At 44.4% G+C, this 12,412-nt stretch overlaps 1 protein-coding gene across 12 annotated transcripts in view; it reads right to left on the bottom strand.

The window, feature by feature from the left end:
• Positions 1-12,412, bottom strand: part of LOC144601969 (ERC protein 2) — a 552,614-nt gene that overhangs the window by 470,563 nt on the left and 69,639 nt on the right. For all 12 annotated transcript variants that reach the window (XM_078414628.1, XM_078414617.1, XM_078414626.1 and 9 more), the window contains one exon: positions 10,408-10,824. In XM_078414628.1, the coding sequence (XP_078270754.1) occupies positions 10,408-10,824 (417 nt within the window). The remainder of the gene's footprint in view (positions 1-10,407; positions 10,825-12,412) is intronic.

Below are 12,412 nucleotides of genomic sequence, written 5' to 3'. Positions count from 1 at the left end.
GGTCAGGCAGCATCTCGGGAGAGAAGGAACGGGTGACGTTTCGGGTCGAGACCCTTCTTCAGACCGATGTCAGGGGGGGCGGGACAAAGGAAGGATGTAGGGAGGAGACAGGAAGATAGAGGGAGATCTGGGAAGGGGGAGGGGAAGAGAGGGACAGAGGAACTATGTAAAGTTGGAGAAGTCGGATGTTCATACCACTGGGCTGTAAGCTGCCCAGGCGAAATATGAGGTGCAGTCCCTCCAATTTGCGGTGGGCCTCACTATGGCACTGGAGGAGGCCCATGACAGAAAGGTCAGACTGGGAATGGGAGGGGGAGTTGAAATGCTCGGCCACCGGGAGATCAGTTTGGTCAATGCGGACCGAGCGCAGGTGTTGAGCGAAGCGATCGCCGAGCCTGCGCTTGGTTTTGCCGATGTAAATAATGTAAATAATGAGATGCTGGTTTAAACCGAAGACAGACACAAAACCATTCGTCATCTATTCCTTCTCTCCAGAGATGCTGCTTGTCCCGCTGAGTTACTCCAGCGTTTTGTGCCTATCTAAGGTTCAAGAATAGCTTCTTCCCACCAACCGTTGGACTCTTGAACACTGCAGATGACTAACCTTAACTATCAACTGCAATGGTCTGTGTCTTTGCTTCAATGATACTTTTTTGCATGCAATTCAATAAAAATCTTCCTAGACATAGGCAAAATTATTCTCAAGTAAAATAGTTGATGAATAGTAGAATAGCAAGATCAGTAGATTACACTGAGGCAGTAGACACGAGCCATACACAAGAGACCCATCAAGGCAATTGCTTGAAACACAAAGTGCTGGAATAACTCAGCGCGGCAGGCAGCATCTCTGGAGGGGATGGACAGTTGATGTCCTGGGTCAGGAAACCTTTTCCAGACTGATTTATAGTGCGGTCTGGGTGGGGGGGGGGGGGGGGGAGGGGGAGGGATAAAGCTGAAAAAGGGGTGAGAACATTAGTGTATACACTGGAATTTAGAAGGATGAGAGGAGATCTTATCAAAACGTATAAGATTATTAAGGGGTTGGACACTTTAGAGGCAAGAAACATGTTCCCAATGTTGAGGGAGTCCAGAGCCAGGGGCCACAGTTTAAGAATAAGGGGTAGGCCATTTAGAACTGAGACGAGGAAAAACTTTTTCAGTCAGAGAGTTGTGAATCTGTGGAATTCTCTGGCTCAGAAGGCAGTGGAGGCGAATTCTCTGAATGCATTCAAGAGAGAGCTAGATAAATCTCTTAAGGATAGCGGAGTCAGGGGGTATGGGGAGAAGGCAGGAACGGGGTACTGATTGAGAATGATCAGCTGTGATCACATTGAATGGCGGTGCGTACAGGCTCGAAGGGCCAAATGGCCTCCTCCTGCACCTATTGTCTATTGTCTATTAGCTTGCTTTGTAAAGGATGGGCCAGGGATAGGAAGGGACATGTGAGCATGACGTTCAAGCAAGCATGTCGAGGAGATGGAATGCAAAGGTGATACACTGAGTGTTCGCACAAAGAGTGACCAGGTTAATTCACGGGGAAACTTTGGGTGGTGACAAGAACTTTGAACCATAAAGAAATGCGTTGAGCAGAAATAACACACCCAACGTTCAGTAATTGTGAAGGGCGTGATGGAGTGAATTATTCAGGATAACATGGAATGATGAATGAAGGCAGTAACTTACTTCAAAATTAGCAACAATGAAAACAGGCCCTGAAAAAATAGACATTTTTGAAGGATTATCCTTTCCCAAAAAATGAGAATTTCTATCATGACACGAAGTTTAGCAAATTTAATCTATAGATTGCATAGTGCACTTCAGTATTATAAAATTACAACTGGATTTCATCACAGGAAGGTTAAACAATTTACTTAAAATGTAATTAATGTCCGGCACAAATATAAAGTTGACATATATTAATTATATACAGTTCTATTCAATGGAGCACTGAATTATGCATTTTTGTACAAGATGAATTCCAAACAAGTCAAATATCAAAATAATCATTTTAGTGAAGGAAAGGTTTTGCAAGAGTAGTATTTTTGGCTTTGATTGTTTGAAGTAAAAAGTCCCTGTAATCCTCTGTTGCCTTAATATTTGGAATTTTGAAGACAAATCGAGAGGACCCATTAAAAAGTTAAATGTATGTGGCAGAGGCTAAAATATTACTTCAATCTCAACGCATTCCCTGACAAAATTAACCAAGAGGAGAAAGCAGCTAAAAGAAAAGAAATCCATCAAGATGATAACCTCGTGTGCTGTCGCTAGAAGTGAATTTGAAGATTGGATTTCAAAACACGACAAGAATCCAAAGGGTGAACAGCAACAAAAAACCCGATCCAGCAATTTCCATGAAGAACACAAATCAGTTACAGACGACCCCACACTGCATTGCTAGGAAACTCTTCACAGTGATTTCCTGCAACATAATTTTGTGCAACATGAACCCATTAGGGCGACAGTGGTGCATAGGGTGGATCTACTGCCTCACATTGCAGAATATGCATTATATGCAGGCGGGTAACAAAGCGTCTGGACATCACGAACGGCACGGACATTGTGGGCCGAAGGGTCTGTTCTGGTGCTGTACTGTTCTATGTTCATGCTTGAAATCCTCTGGTATTATCACAACTGGAAAGGGTACAGAGAAGATTTACGAGGATGCTGCCAGGACCAGAGGGTGTGAGCTATAGGGAGAGGTTGAGCAGGCTGGGTCTTTATTTCATGGAGCGCAGCAGGATGAGGGGTGATCTTATAGAGGTGCACAATATCATGAGAGGAATAGATCGGGTAGATGCACAGAGTCTCTTGCCCAGAGTAGGGGAATCGAGGACCAGAGGACATAGGTTCAAGGTGAAGGGGAAAAGATTTAATAGGAATCTGAGGGGTGATTTTTTCACACAAAGGGTGGTGAGTGTATGGAACGAGCTGCCGGAGGAGGTAGTTGGGCTGGGACTATCCCAACGTTTATGAAACAGTTAGACAGGTACATGGATAGGACAGATTTGGGGAGATATGGCCAAACGCGGGCAAGTGGGACTAGTGTAGCTGGAACATGTTGGTCAGTGTGGGCAAGCTGGGCCGAAGGGCCTGTGTCCACACTGTATCACTCTACGACTCTATAACACACAAAAGCCCCAGTCTAAATGCAGTTTGCTTTCTACTGCATGTTGGCAAGAGCAAGCGAGAGAGTTCCCAACTCTAGAATTGTCACCCCCATCGTGATATTCTTTGTCTTATAAGGACAAGAATAATGATGGGGAGGAAAGGGTGGAAAACAAGTTATTAATAAACCCAGTGGAGATTTGTAGAAACAAAGAACTGTAAATGCTGGTTATACACAAAAGGACACAATGTGCTGGAGTAACTCAGCGGGTCAGGCAGCATCTGTGGAGAACAAGGATAGGTGACGTTTCACAGAGTGCTGGAGTAACTCAGCGGGTCAGGCAGCATCTCTGGAGAACATGGATAGGTGATGTTTCACAGAGTGCTGGAGTAACTCAGCGGGTCACGCAGCATCTCTGGAGAACATGAATAAGTGATATTTCGGATTGAGACCCTTCTTCAGGACAGAGTAAGCTAAATAAAGTAAAATCAGGGGCTCGTCCTGAAACGTCACCTGTCCATGTTCTCCAGAGAACAGCTCGACTATACTTCTTCCCACCCTGCTTCCTGCAAAAACTCTATCACCTACTCCCAATTTCTCCATCTAGGCTGCATTTGTGCCCAAGATGAGGTGTTCCATACTAGGACATCCGAGTTGTCCTCATTCTTCAGGGAACGGGGGTTCCCCTCGCCCATCATAGATGAGACCCTCACTCATGTTTCCCCCTTGCTCCCCCTAGTTGCAACAGAGACAGAGTTCCCCTCGTCCTCACCTTCCACCCCATTACCCATCGCATAATCCTCCAAAATGTCCGCCACCTCCAACGGGATCCCACCACTCGCCACATTTTCCCATCTCCACCCCTTCCCGCCTTCTGCAGAGACTGTTCCCTCCGCAACTCCCAGGTTAACTCATCCCTTCCCACTCAAACCACCCCCTCCCCAGGTACCTTCCCCTGCAACCGCAGAAGATGCAACACCTGTCGCTATACCTCCTCCCTCGACTCTGTCCAGTGACCCCGACAGTCCTTTCAGGTTCGGCAGAGGTTCACTTGGACCTCCTCCAACCTCATCTACTGTATCCGTTGTTCAAGATGTGGACTCTTGTACATCGGCGAGACCAAACGCAGACTGGGCCATCGTTTCGCAGAAAACCTTCGCTCAGCCCGCGTGAACCAACCTGATTTCCCGGTTGCTGGACACTTTAATTCTCTTTCCCATTCCCACACAGACCTTTCTGTCCTCAGCCTCCTTCATTGTCAGAGTGAGGCTAAATGCAAATTGGAGGAACAGCATCTCATATTTCGCTTGGGCAGCTCACAGCCCAGTGGTATGAGTATTGATTTCTCCCACTTCAGGTAGCCCCGGCATTCCCTCTCTCTCCATCCCTCCCCCACCTAAGTCATACCAGTTCTGATTTTCACCCTACAAACAGCTAACAATGGCCTGTTTCCTTTATCATCGTTATTTTTTTGCATATCTTTCTTTCATTGTTCTTTATCTCTCCACATCTCGTTTCCCTGATCCCTAACCAGTCTGAAGAAGGGTCTCGACCCGAAACGCCACCCGTTATTTATCTCCAGAGATGCTGCCTGTCCCGCTGAGTTACTCCAGCACTTGGTGTCTTTTTTTAACTAATGAAACTGAAGACAGGAGATTTCTCCAGATGTCCAGTCGTGGCACCTTGTGGCTGGAATAACTGGTACATGAGACCGCATCAAGTATGACCCATTCTTTTTAGGCTTTACTATGAACCGGTCCTGCTGAGCCGGATGGTCACATCGCACAGTGAACCGGCACAGACCTACTTGCACTTTATTCTGTTTTAAAACTGTTACAATTTGTTTCATTGGGTTGTTTAAATTAATACTGACTAGCTCATTAATTTATTGCATCGTATGGGAGGCGCATTCCCAATCTCGTTGTACCCCTGTACAATGACAATAAAGATATATTATATTGTATTGTATTGTACTCCTGACCCTCACTGACCTCCATGCCAAATTCAGTCAAATATTCCCTTACTACTAAAACCATTCGCTTTAAATCATCTCTCGCATTTACATATTCATGATTGCAAGTAAGACCAGCAAAAGGAAACCAGCATAGAACTGAAATAGAGTAAATATCTTTAAAACTCCAATTAAAATTAGCCAACAGCAGAATCATACAAAAGAAAACCTTCAAAAGAAAAATATAACCACTTTTGAATAGCTACAAACACTATTCCAATCTGCCAACAAAGAAATCCTGTGCATTAACATCTTTGGAATGCTCAGTATGAACATAAGTGCCATCTAGTGTCACTGTAAATGCTTTAAAAATACTTGCTTCAAACAAAATGACTTTTACGCAAGACCTTCCATAAAACAATTTAAATTTTCACACGTCAGAGAGCTTCAATAAAATGTCACTTTGTCCTTCTGCTCCTTTGAAGTTACAAGCATTTACAAAGGAAAAACATGACAAAGAAAGGTATGTAGGAAAGTAAACTGCAGATGCTGGTTTAAATCGCAGGTAGTCACAAAATGCTGGAGTAACTCAGCGGGTCAGGCAGCATCTGTGGAGAGAAGGAATGTCAATTTCAAGTCAATTTTATTTGTATAGCACATTTAAAAACAACCCACGTTGACCAAAGTGCTGTACATCTGATTAGGTACTAAGGAAAAAAAATGAAACATACAGTAGCACGCAAACAGTTCACAGCGCCTCCTCAATGAGCCTCAAACGCTAGGGAGTAGAAATAGGTTTTGAGCCTGGACTTAAAGGAGTCGATGGAGGGGGCAGTTTTGATGGGGAGAGGGATGCTGTTCCACAGTCTAGGAGCTGCAACCGCAAAAGCGCGGTCACCCCTGAGCTTAAGCCTAGACCGCGGGATAGTGAATAGCCCCAAGTCGGCCGACCTGAGGGACCTGGAGTTAGAGAGGAGCTTGAAGTTGATTCTGTACCGTACAGGGAGCCAGTGGAGAGAGGCCAGAATCGGGGTGATGTGGTCCCTTTTACGGGTACCCGTCAGGAGTCTCGCTGCGGCGTTTTGGACCAGTTGCAGGCGGGACAGGGAAGATTGGCTGATCCCAGTGTATAGGGAGTTGCAGTAGTCTAGGCGGGAGGAAATGAAAGCGTGAATGATTTTTTCTGTGTCGTCGAATTGGAGGAAAGGTTTGATTTTAGCTATGGTTCGAAGTTGGAAGAAGCTGGCTTTTACCACAGCGTTGACTTGCTTATCAAATTTTAATGCAGAGTCAAATATCATGGGTGACGTTTCGGGTCGAGACCCTTCTTCAGACTGATGTCAGGGGAGGGGGCGGGACAAAGATAGGATGTAGTCGGAGACAGGAAGACTGGTTGGAGAACCTGGTCTCCCGGTGGCTCGGCACTTCAACTCCCCCTCCCATTCCCAATCTGACCTTTCTGTCCTGGGCCTCCTCCATTGTCAGAGTGAGGCCCAGCGCAAATTGGAGGAACAGCACCTCATATTTCGCTTGGGCAGTTTACACCCCAGCGGTTTGATCATTGACTTCTCCCACTTCAGGTAGTCCCTGCTTCTCCTCATTATCCCCTCCCCCTTCCCAGTTCTCCCACTAGTCTACCTGTCTTCGACTACATTCTATCTTTGCCACGCCCCCTCCCCTGACGTCAGTCCGAAGAAAGGTCTCGACCTGAAACATCACCCATTCCTTCTCTCCAGAGATGCTGCCTGAATCGCTGAGTTACTCCAGCATTCTGTGAAACGTCACCTATCCATGTTGTCCACAGATGCTGCCTGACCCACTGAGTTACTCCAGCATTTTGTGTCTATCTATGACAAAGAAAGGACTCCTTTTCCATTGGGTGCTGCCCAACATCAGAGAACAACCTGTTTCCTTGCATCTCTTCATTCAATCACAAATTAAATACAGTGTTCAAGCTACAAATGGGTGCATCTCTTTTAGTTTCAACAGAATAAGGACGGGAAAGGCAAATGAATGAAAGTGAATCTGAGAACATTAATAATCCATATCTTTCATGGAAAGGAGCAAAGAAGTTTGTAGAACCAAGAAAGAAGATACTGGTTTACACAAAAGGACAAAAAAGAGTGCTGAAGTAACTCAATAGGCCCTTATGGTCAAGTTAAGACTCCAACATTTTTTTTAAACTTTGGACTTGGAAGCATATACTATAAGATAGCATCCGAAACATGGCAACTCTTGTGTACAGACTCAGTGTGGTCTACCCTGTCTGGCACTCTTGTGCTTCGTATGATTGTGTCTAATGTATAGTAAGAGAGTCATTGAACTGTATGTAAAAAAAAAAATCATGGTACCTAGATCCATGTGACAATAGAGTACCATTGAACCATTGGAAATAGTTCAGAGGCTTACCCGTGTCAGGGGTTAGTGCGGATGGCAGGGGTTATGGGGAGAAGGCAGGAGAATGGGGTTAGGAGGGAGAGATAGATCAGCCATGATTGAATGGGGGAGTAGACTTGATGGGCCGAATGGCCTAATTCTCATCACTTATGAGGTGCTGGGACCTGCGGATCTGCTAATTCAATGTCAGCTTCAGGTGTGTGGTCAATTATCCAAAGACCTTGCCTGGATGCATATTCCCTGACTCAGCTATTTCCCAGCTGTTGTAAACATCTAAACCTTTCCGCAAAAATACCGAGCTGACTTGCTCCATATCAGTCGTACCTTCAAAGTGTTGGATGCCAGCTTACGCTCGCTCCTGCGTACATGTTGTCAGTGCAGTTGGTCTAGCACTTCATTGTGGATGGAAGCATACAATACTTACAGCTGACGTTCAGCAATGCAGCACACACCACAGTGTGAAAGGGAGTTGTTTCTTTGTCATGTTTTCCTGTGTAAGTACTTGCAACTTCACAGTATGAAAACAAAACCTTCGGCCCACCAAGTCTGTGCCATCAATCAACCACCCGTTTAAACAAATCCTACATTAATCCTTTTTTAAATTCTATCACCACAGACAAAAATATTATTTAGTTTTCATGTGTAGAAAGGAACTGCAGATGCTGGTTTTTGTACCGAAGATAGACACAAAGCACTGGAGTAACTCAGCAGGACAGGCAGCATCTCTGGAGATGACGTCAGTCTATAGTCTATCTCCTGCGATGGAGACGGTGAGATCAAGAAAGAGGAGGGAGGTCACCCATTCCTTCTATCCTACGATGCTGCCTGACCCACTGAGTTACTCCAGCTTTTTGTGATACCTTGACTATGTGTGATGGAAATATTTGACTTTGGTCAGCCCTATTCTGACCAAGTTGCTAGCGGAAGAAATCAATGATGTTGGAAGGACTCATCAGATCAAACAGAATCAATGGAGGAGAAAAGAACAGTTATTGCCTCATGGAACATTGAGCAGAAAGTAGAGCAGTATAGCACAAGAACAGGCCCTTCGGCCCACAGTGTCAGTGCCACGATAGTCTTTCCGCTGACGAGATGGCAGGCAACAAAAGCATTTCACTGCACCCAGGTACACGCGACAATAATAAACTAAACTAAACTAGACTCATCTCCATATCCATCAAGCACAGTACTATCCCATGACCTGCGTGGGTTTTCTCCGAGATCTTCGGTTTCCTCCCACACTCCAAAGACGTACAGGTATGTAGGTGAATTGGCTGGGTAAAGGTAAAAATTGTCCCTAGTGGGTGTAGGATAGTGTTAATGTGCGGGGATCGCTGGGCGGCACGGACTTGGTGGGCCGAAAAGGCCTGTTTCCGGCTGTATATATATGATATGATATGATATGATATGTTGCATCTACCCTTTTACCTCCTCCTTTCTATTCAAGGACCCCAAAAGACCATGCTTGTGGAGCAGTACTTCATTACATTTTTTACCAGTTAGTTTCCCGTATTTTGTACTCAGTGTAGAGCAACCAAGTGCAGATTGGACAACCACTTTATACACATCCATTTGTTCTACAAGGATGACCCAGGCTTTTCCGTGGCCTTTTACTTCACCTCAATGTCCAATTCACATTCTGATTTCTCAGTGTTTGGCCTCCTACATTGCTCCTAGAAACGCCCAATGTAAGTTTTGGTAATGGCACCTCACCTTCATTGAAAACCACATCATTTCATTTGAAGCAGCCACTCCATTTGTTCCCTCTGTCCACCGAGTCATCGAGCTGCACAGCACAGAAACAGGCTCGACATCCCAACTCAACAAAGTTGCCTTACCCAGCTCGCCCCACTTGCCTGCATCTGCCCCACGTCCCTCCAGCCCTTTCCTATCCATGTATCTGTCATTCTGTACCTACTGGTACCACTTCCTCTACTTCCTACCACTCCACAGATGCATGTAACTCTGTTTCAATGTTTATTTTTTAATTGAATTGAATACTTCAATCCAATTCAATTTAATTCAAGTATTAATACCTGGAGTATTGTGTACAGTTTTGGTCTCCTAATCTGAGGAAAGACATTCTAGCTTTAGAGGGAGTACAGAGAAGGTTCACCAGATTGATCCCTGGGATGGCAGGACTTTCATATGAAGAAAGACTGGATAGACTAGGCTTATACTCGCTGGAATTTAGAAGACTGAGGGGGGATCTTATTGAAACATATAAAATTCTTAAGGGGTTGGAGAGGCTAGATGCGGGAAGATTGTTCCCGATGTTGGGGAAGTCCAGAACCAGGGGTCACAGCTTAAGGATAAGGGGGAAGTCTTTTAGGACCGAGATGAGAAAACATTTCTTCACACAGAGAGTGGTGAGTCTGTGGAATTCTCTGCCACAGAAGGTAGTTGAGGCCAGTTCATTGGCTATATTTAAGAGGGAGTTAGATGTGGCCCTTGTGGCTAAAGGGATCAGGGGGTATGGAGAGAAGGCAGGTACAGGTTACTGAGCTGGATGATCAGCCATGATCATATTGAATGGCGGTGCAGGCTCGAAGGGCCGAATAGCCTACTCCTGCACCTATTTTCTATGTTTCTATGTTTCTATTAATTCAATTCAATTTAATTATTTTTGATTATCCATCTCCAATTGCTGTTTCTTAAAGTCATGATTATCTTGATCATCCCATCACAATCTTCCCTCTTCCCGTCTCTGCAACGTGAACGGGCATTCACACTTTTCCAGTTCTTTACCCAAAAATGTTGACTCTACTTGTCCTCCTGATGTGGGTTGCTCTAATGAGGACTTTCTGCATTTGTTTTCTTTCAGGATTAGAACTTTCGCAGTCCCTTTGCACCAATTACTAGTACAAGAAACTAGTTTGAAAGATTGTGCAAAGTAACAGATGTTGAACTGCTGGAGAAGAAAGTAATCATTCAATAAAAAAATTAGTCCTACCTCTCGAAGGTGAATATTTTCTTTCTCCTTTTGATCCAGTAGCACCTCCAGATGGTTGACCTGTGATTCCACCTCAGATATCCTCCGATTTTTCTCGTATTCCTCTTCCATAGATTTGGAGGGCAAACCCTTGTTCTGCAGCATTTCCAGTAGTTTCTTAATCGACTCATCCCTGGCATTCAGTGTTGACTTCTGCGTTTCAATCCTCAGCTCCATTTCTTCCAAAGTCTTTCTCAAAAGAAACAGCTCTTTGGCTTGGCGTTCGTGTTCTGCCTGCAACCTGCGAAAATTCTCTTCGGTGAGCTCAATGGTATAATGCTCTGCACCTCTGCTGACATTCTCCTGCTGAAGAAGGTGATTGAGATCTCTCTGGGTGCGAAGCTCATCTTGCAATGCTTGGATGGTCAATTGTAGATGCTATAGGAATTATTTAAAAAAATTATCACTCAATAATAGTTCCAATGCAAACACAGTCCAATTTAACTATAAACCAAATGTACACGTATTTTTTAAGTTGTTTACAAAGACATGTTAAGAATTCAGAAATCTACAAGATATTTTTTTCTTCGGTTTGCTAATAACCCTTTGGAGAATGGAGAACAGATGGTTCAATAAAATGCCTCAGGAGATAGGAAATACTTGAAAGATTTTATACCTCCACATCTTATTTCACATTTGTATTTTCCATACTTGTAAAAAAAATTACTGTTAGAATTGAAAATAATTTAGTTTTAAGATTTATTAGTATTTAACCGCAAGTTTTTTTATGCTGTCAAATGTATTGCATATTATTTTTAAGGGAAAGGCTGATGTGGGTTGCTCTACTGAGGACTTTCTGCATTTGTTTTCTTTCAGGATTAGGCAGTTAAACATATTATATCCAGAAACTAACTTTGATTCCCGTAGAATTTCTCTTCACTGGAGACTGAACAATGTTAAACCTTCAGTCCAGTTAAGCAAAGAGTCCAATTTTTGGAACTACCCTTCCTTTTTCTCCCCCCCCCCCTCTTTTTCCTGCTTATCCCTCCACTCCAATGCACGCCCATTTCTCCCACTAGCCCACCTACCTTCCCCCTGGCCTCTTCCATGTATTTACATTTCATAGAAACAGAAACATAGAAAATAGGTGTCGAAGTAGGCCATTCGGCCCTTCGAGCCAGCACCGCCATTCAATATGATCATGGCTGATCATCCACAATCAGTACCCCCTTCCTGCCTTTTCCCCATATCCCTTGATTCCATTAGCCCTAAGAGCTATATCTAACTCTCTCTTGAAAACATCCAGTGAATTGGCCTCCATTGCCTTCTGTGGCAGAGAATTCCACAGATTCTCAACTCTCTGGGTGAAAAAGTTTTTCCTCATCTCAGTCCTAAATGGCCGGCCCCTTATTCTTAAACAGTAACCCCTGGTTCTGGACTCCCCCAACATGGGGAACATTTTTTCTGCATTTAGCCTGTCCAATCCCTTGAGGATTTTATACGTTTCCATAAGATCCCCTCTCATCCTTCTAAATTCCAGTGAATACAAGCCTAGTCGATCCATTCTTTTCCATCCTCTTCTCTTCTGCATCTGTCACCATTTTGTCTCCTTTACAACTCTGGTCTTTGTCCACCCATCTGCCAATTAAACCCCCCTCAGTTATATCCATCTACCTCTCGCAAGGCTTTGTCCTGCCCCGCCTGGCTTCCAGCTTTCTCCCCGCTCCACTGCAATGTCAGTATAAGGGTCCCGGCCCAAAACGCTGCCTATCCACATCCTTTTGGAGATGCTGCCTGACCCGCCGACTTACTACATCACTCTTTGTTTTACGCAAGTCAAACACAAGTGCTGGTCTGTCAATTAGACTTTTCACAAATCAGCGGGACGATTAATCGGCTCACGGGCACCATAAGGAATTTAGAAGGATGAGAGGAGATCTTATCGAAACGTATAAGATTATTAAGGGGTTGGACACGTTAGAGGCAGGAAACATGTTCCCAATGTTGGGGGAGTCCAGAACAAGGG

The sequence above is a fragment of the Rhinoraja longicauda genome, chromosome 17, assembly GCF_053455715.1.
Source record: "Rhinoraja longicauda isolate Sanriku21f chromosome 17, sRhiLon1.1, whole genome shotgun sequence".
In the NCBI taxonomy this organism is placed as follows: Eukaryota; Metazoa; Chordata; class Chondrichthyes; order Rajiformes; family Arhynchobatidae; genus Rhinoraja; species Rhinoraja longicauda.
This window is presented reverse-complemented; position numbering and strand designations above follow the sequence as displayed.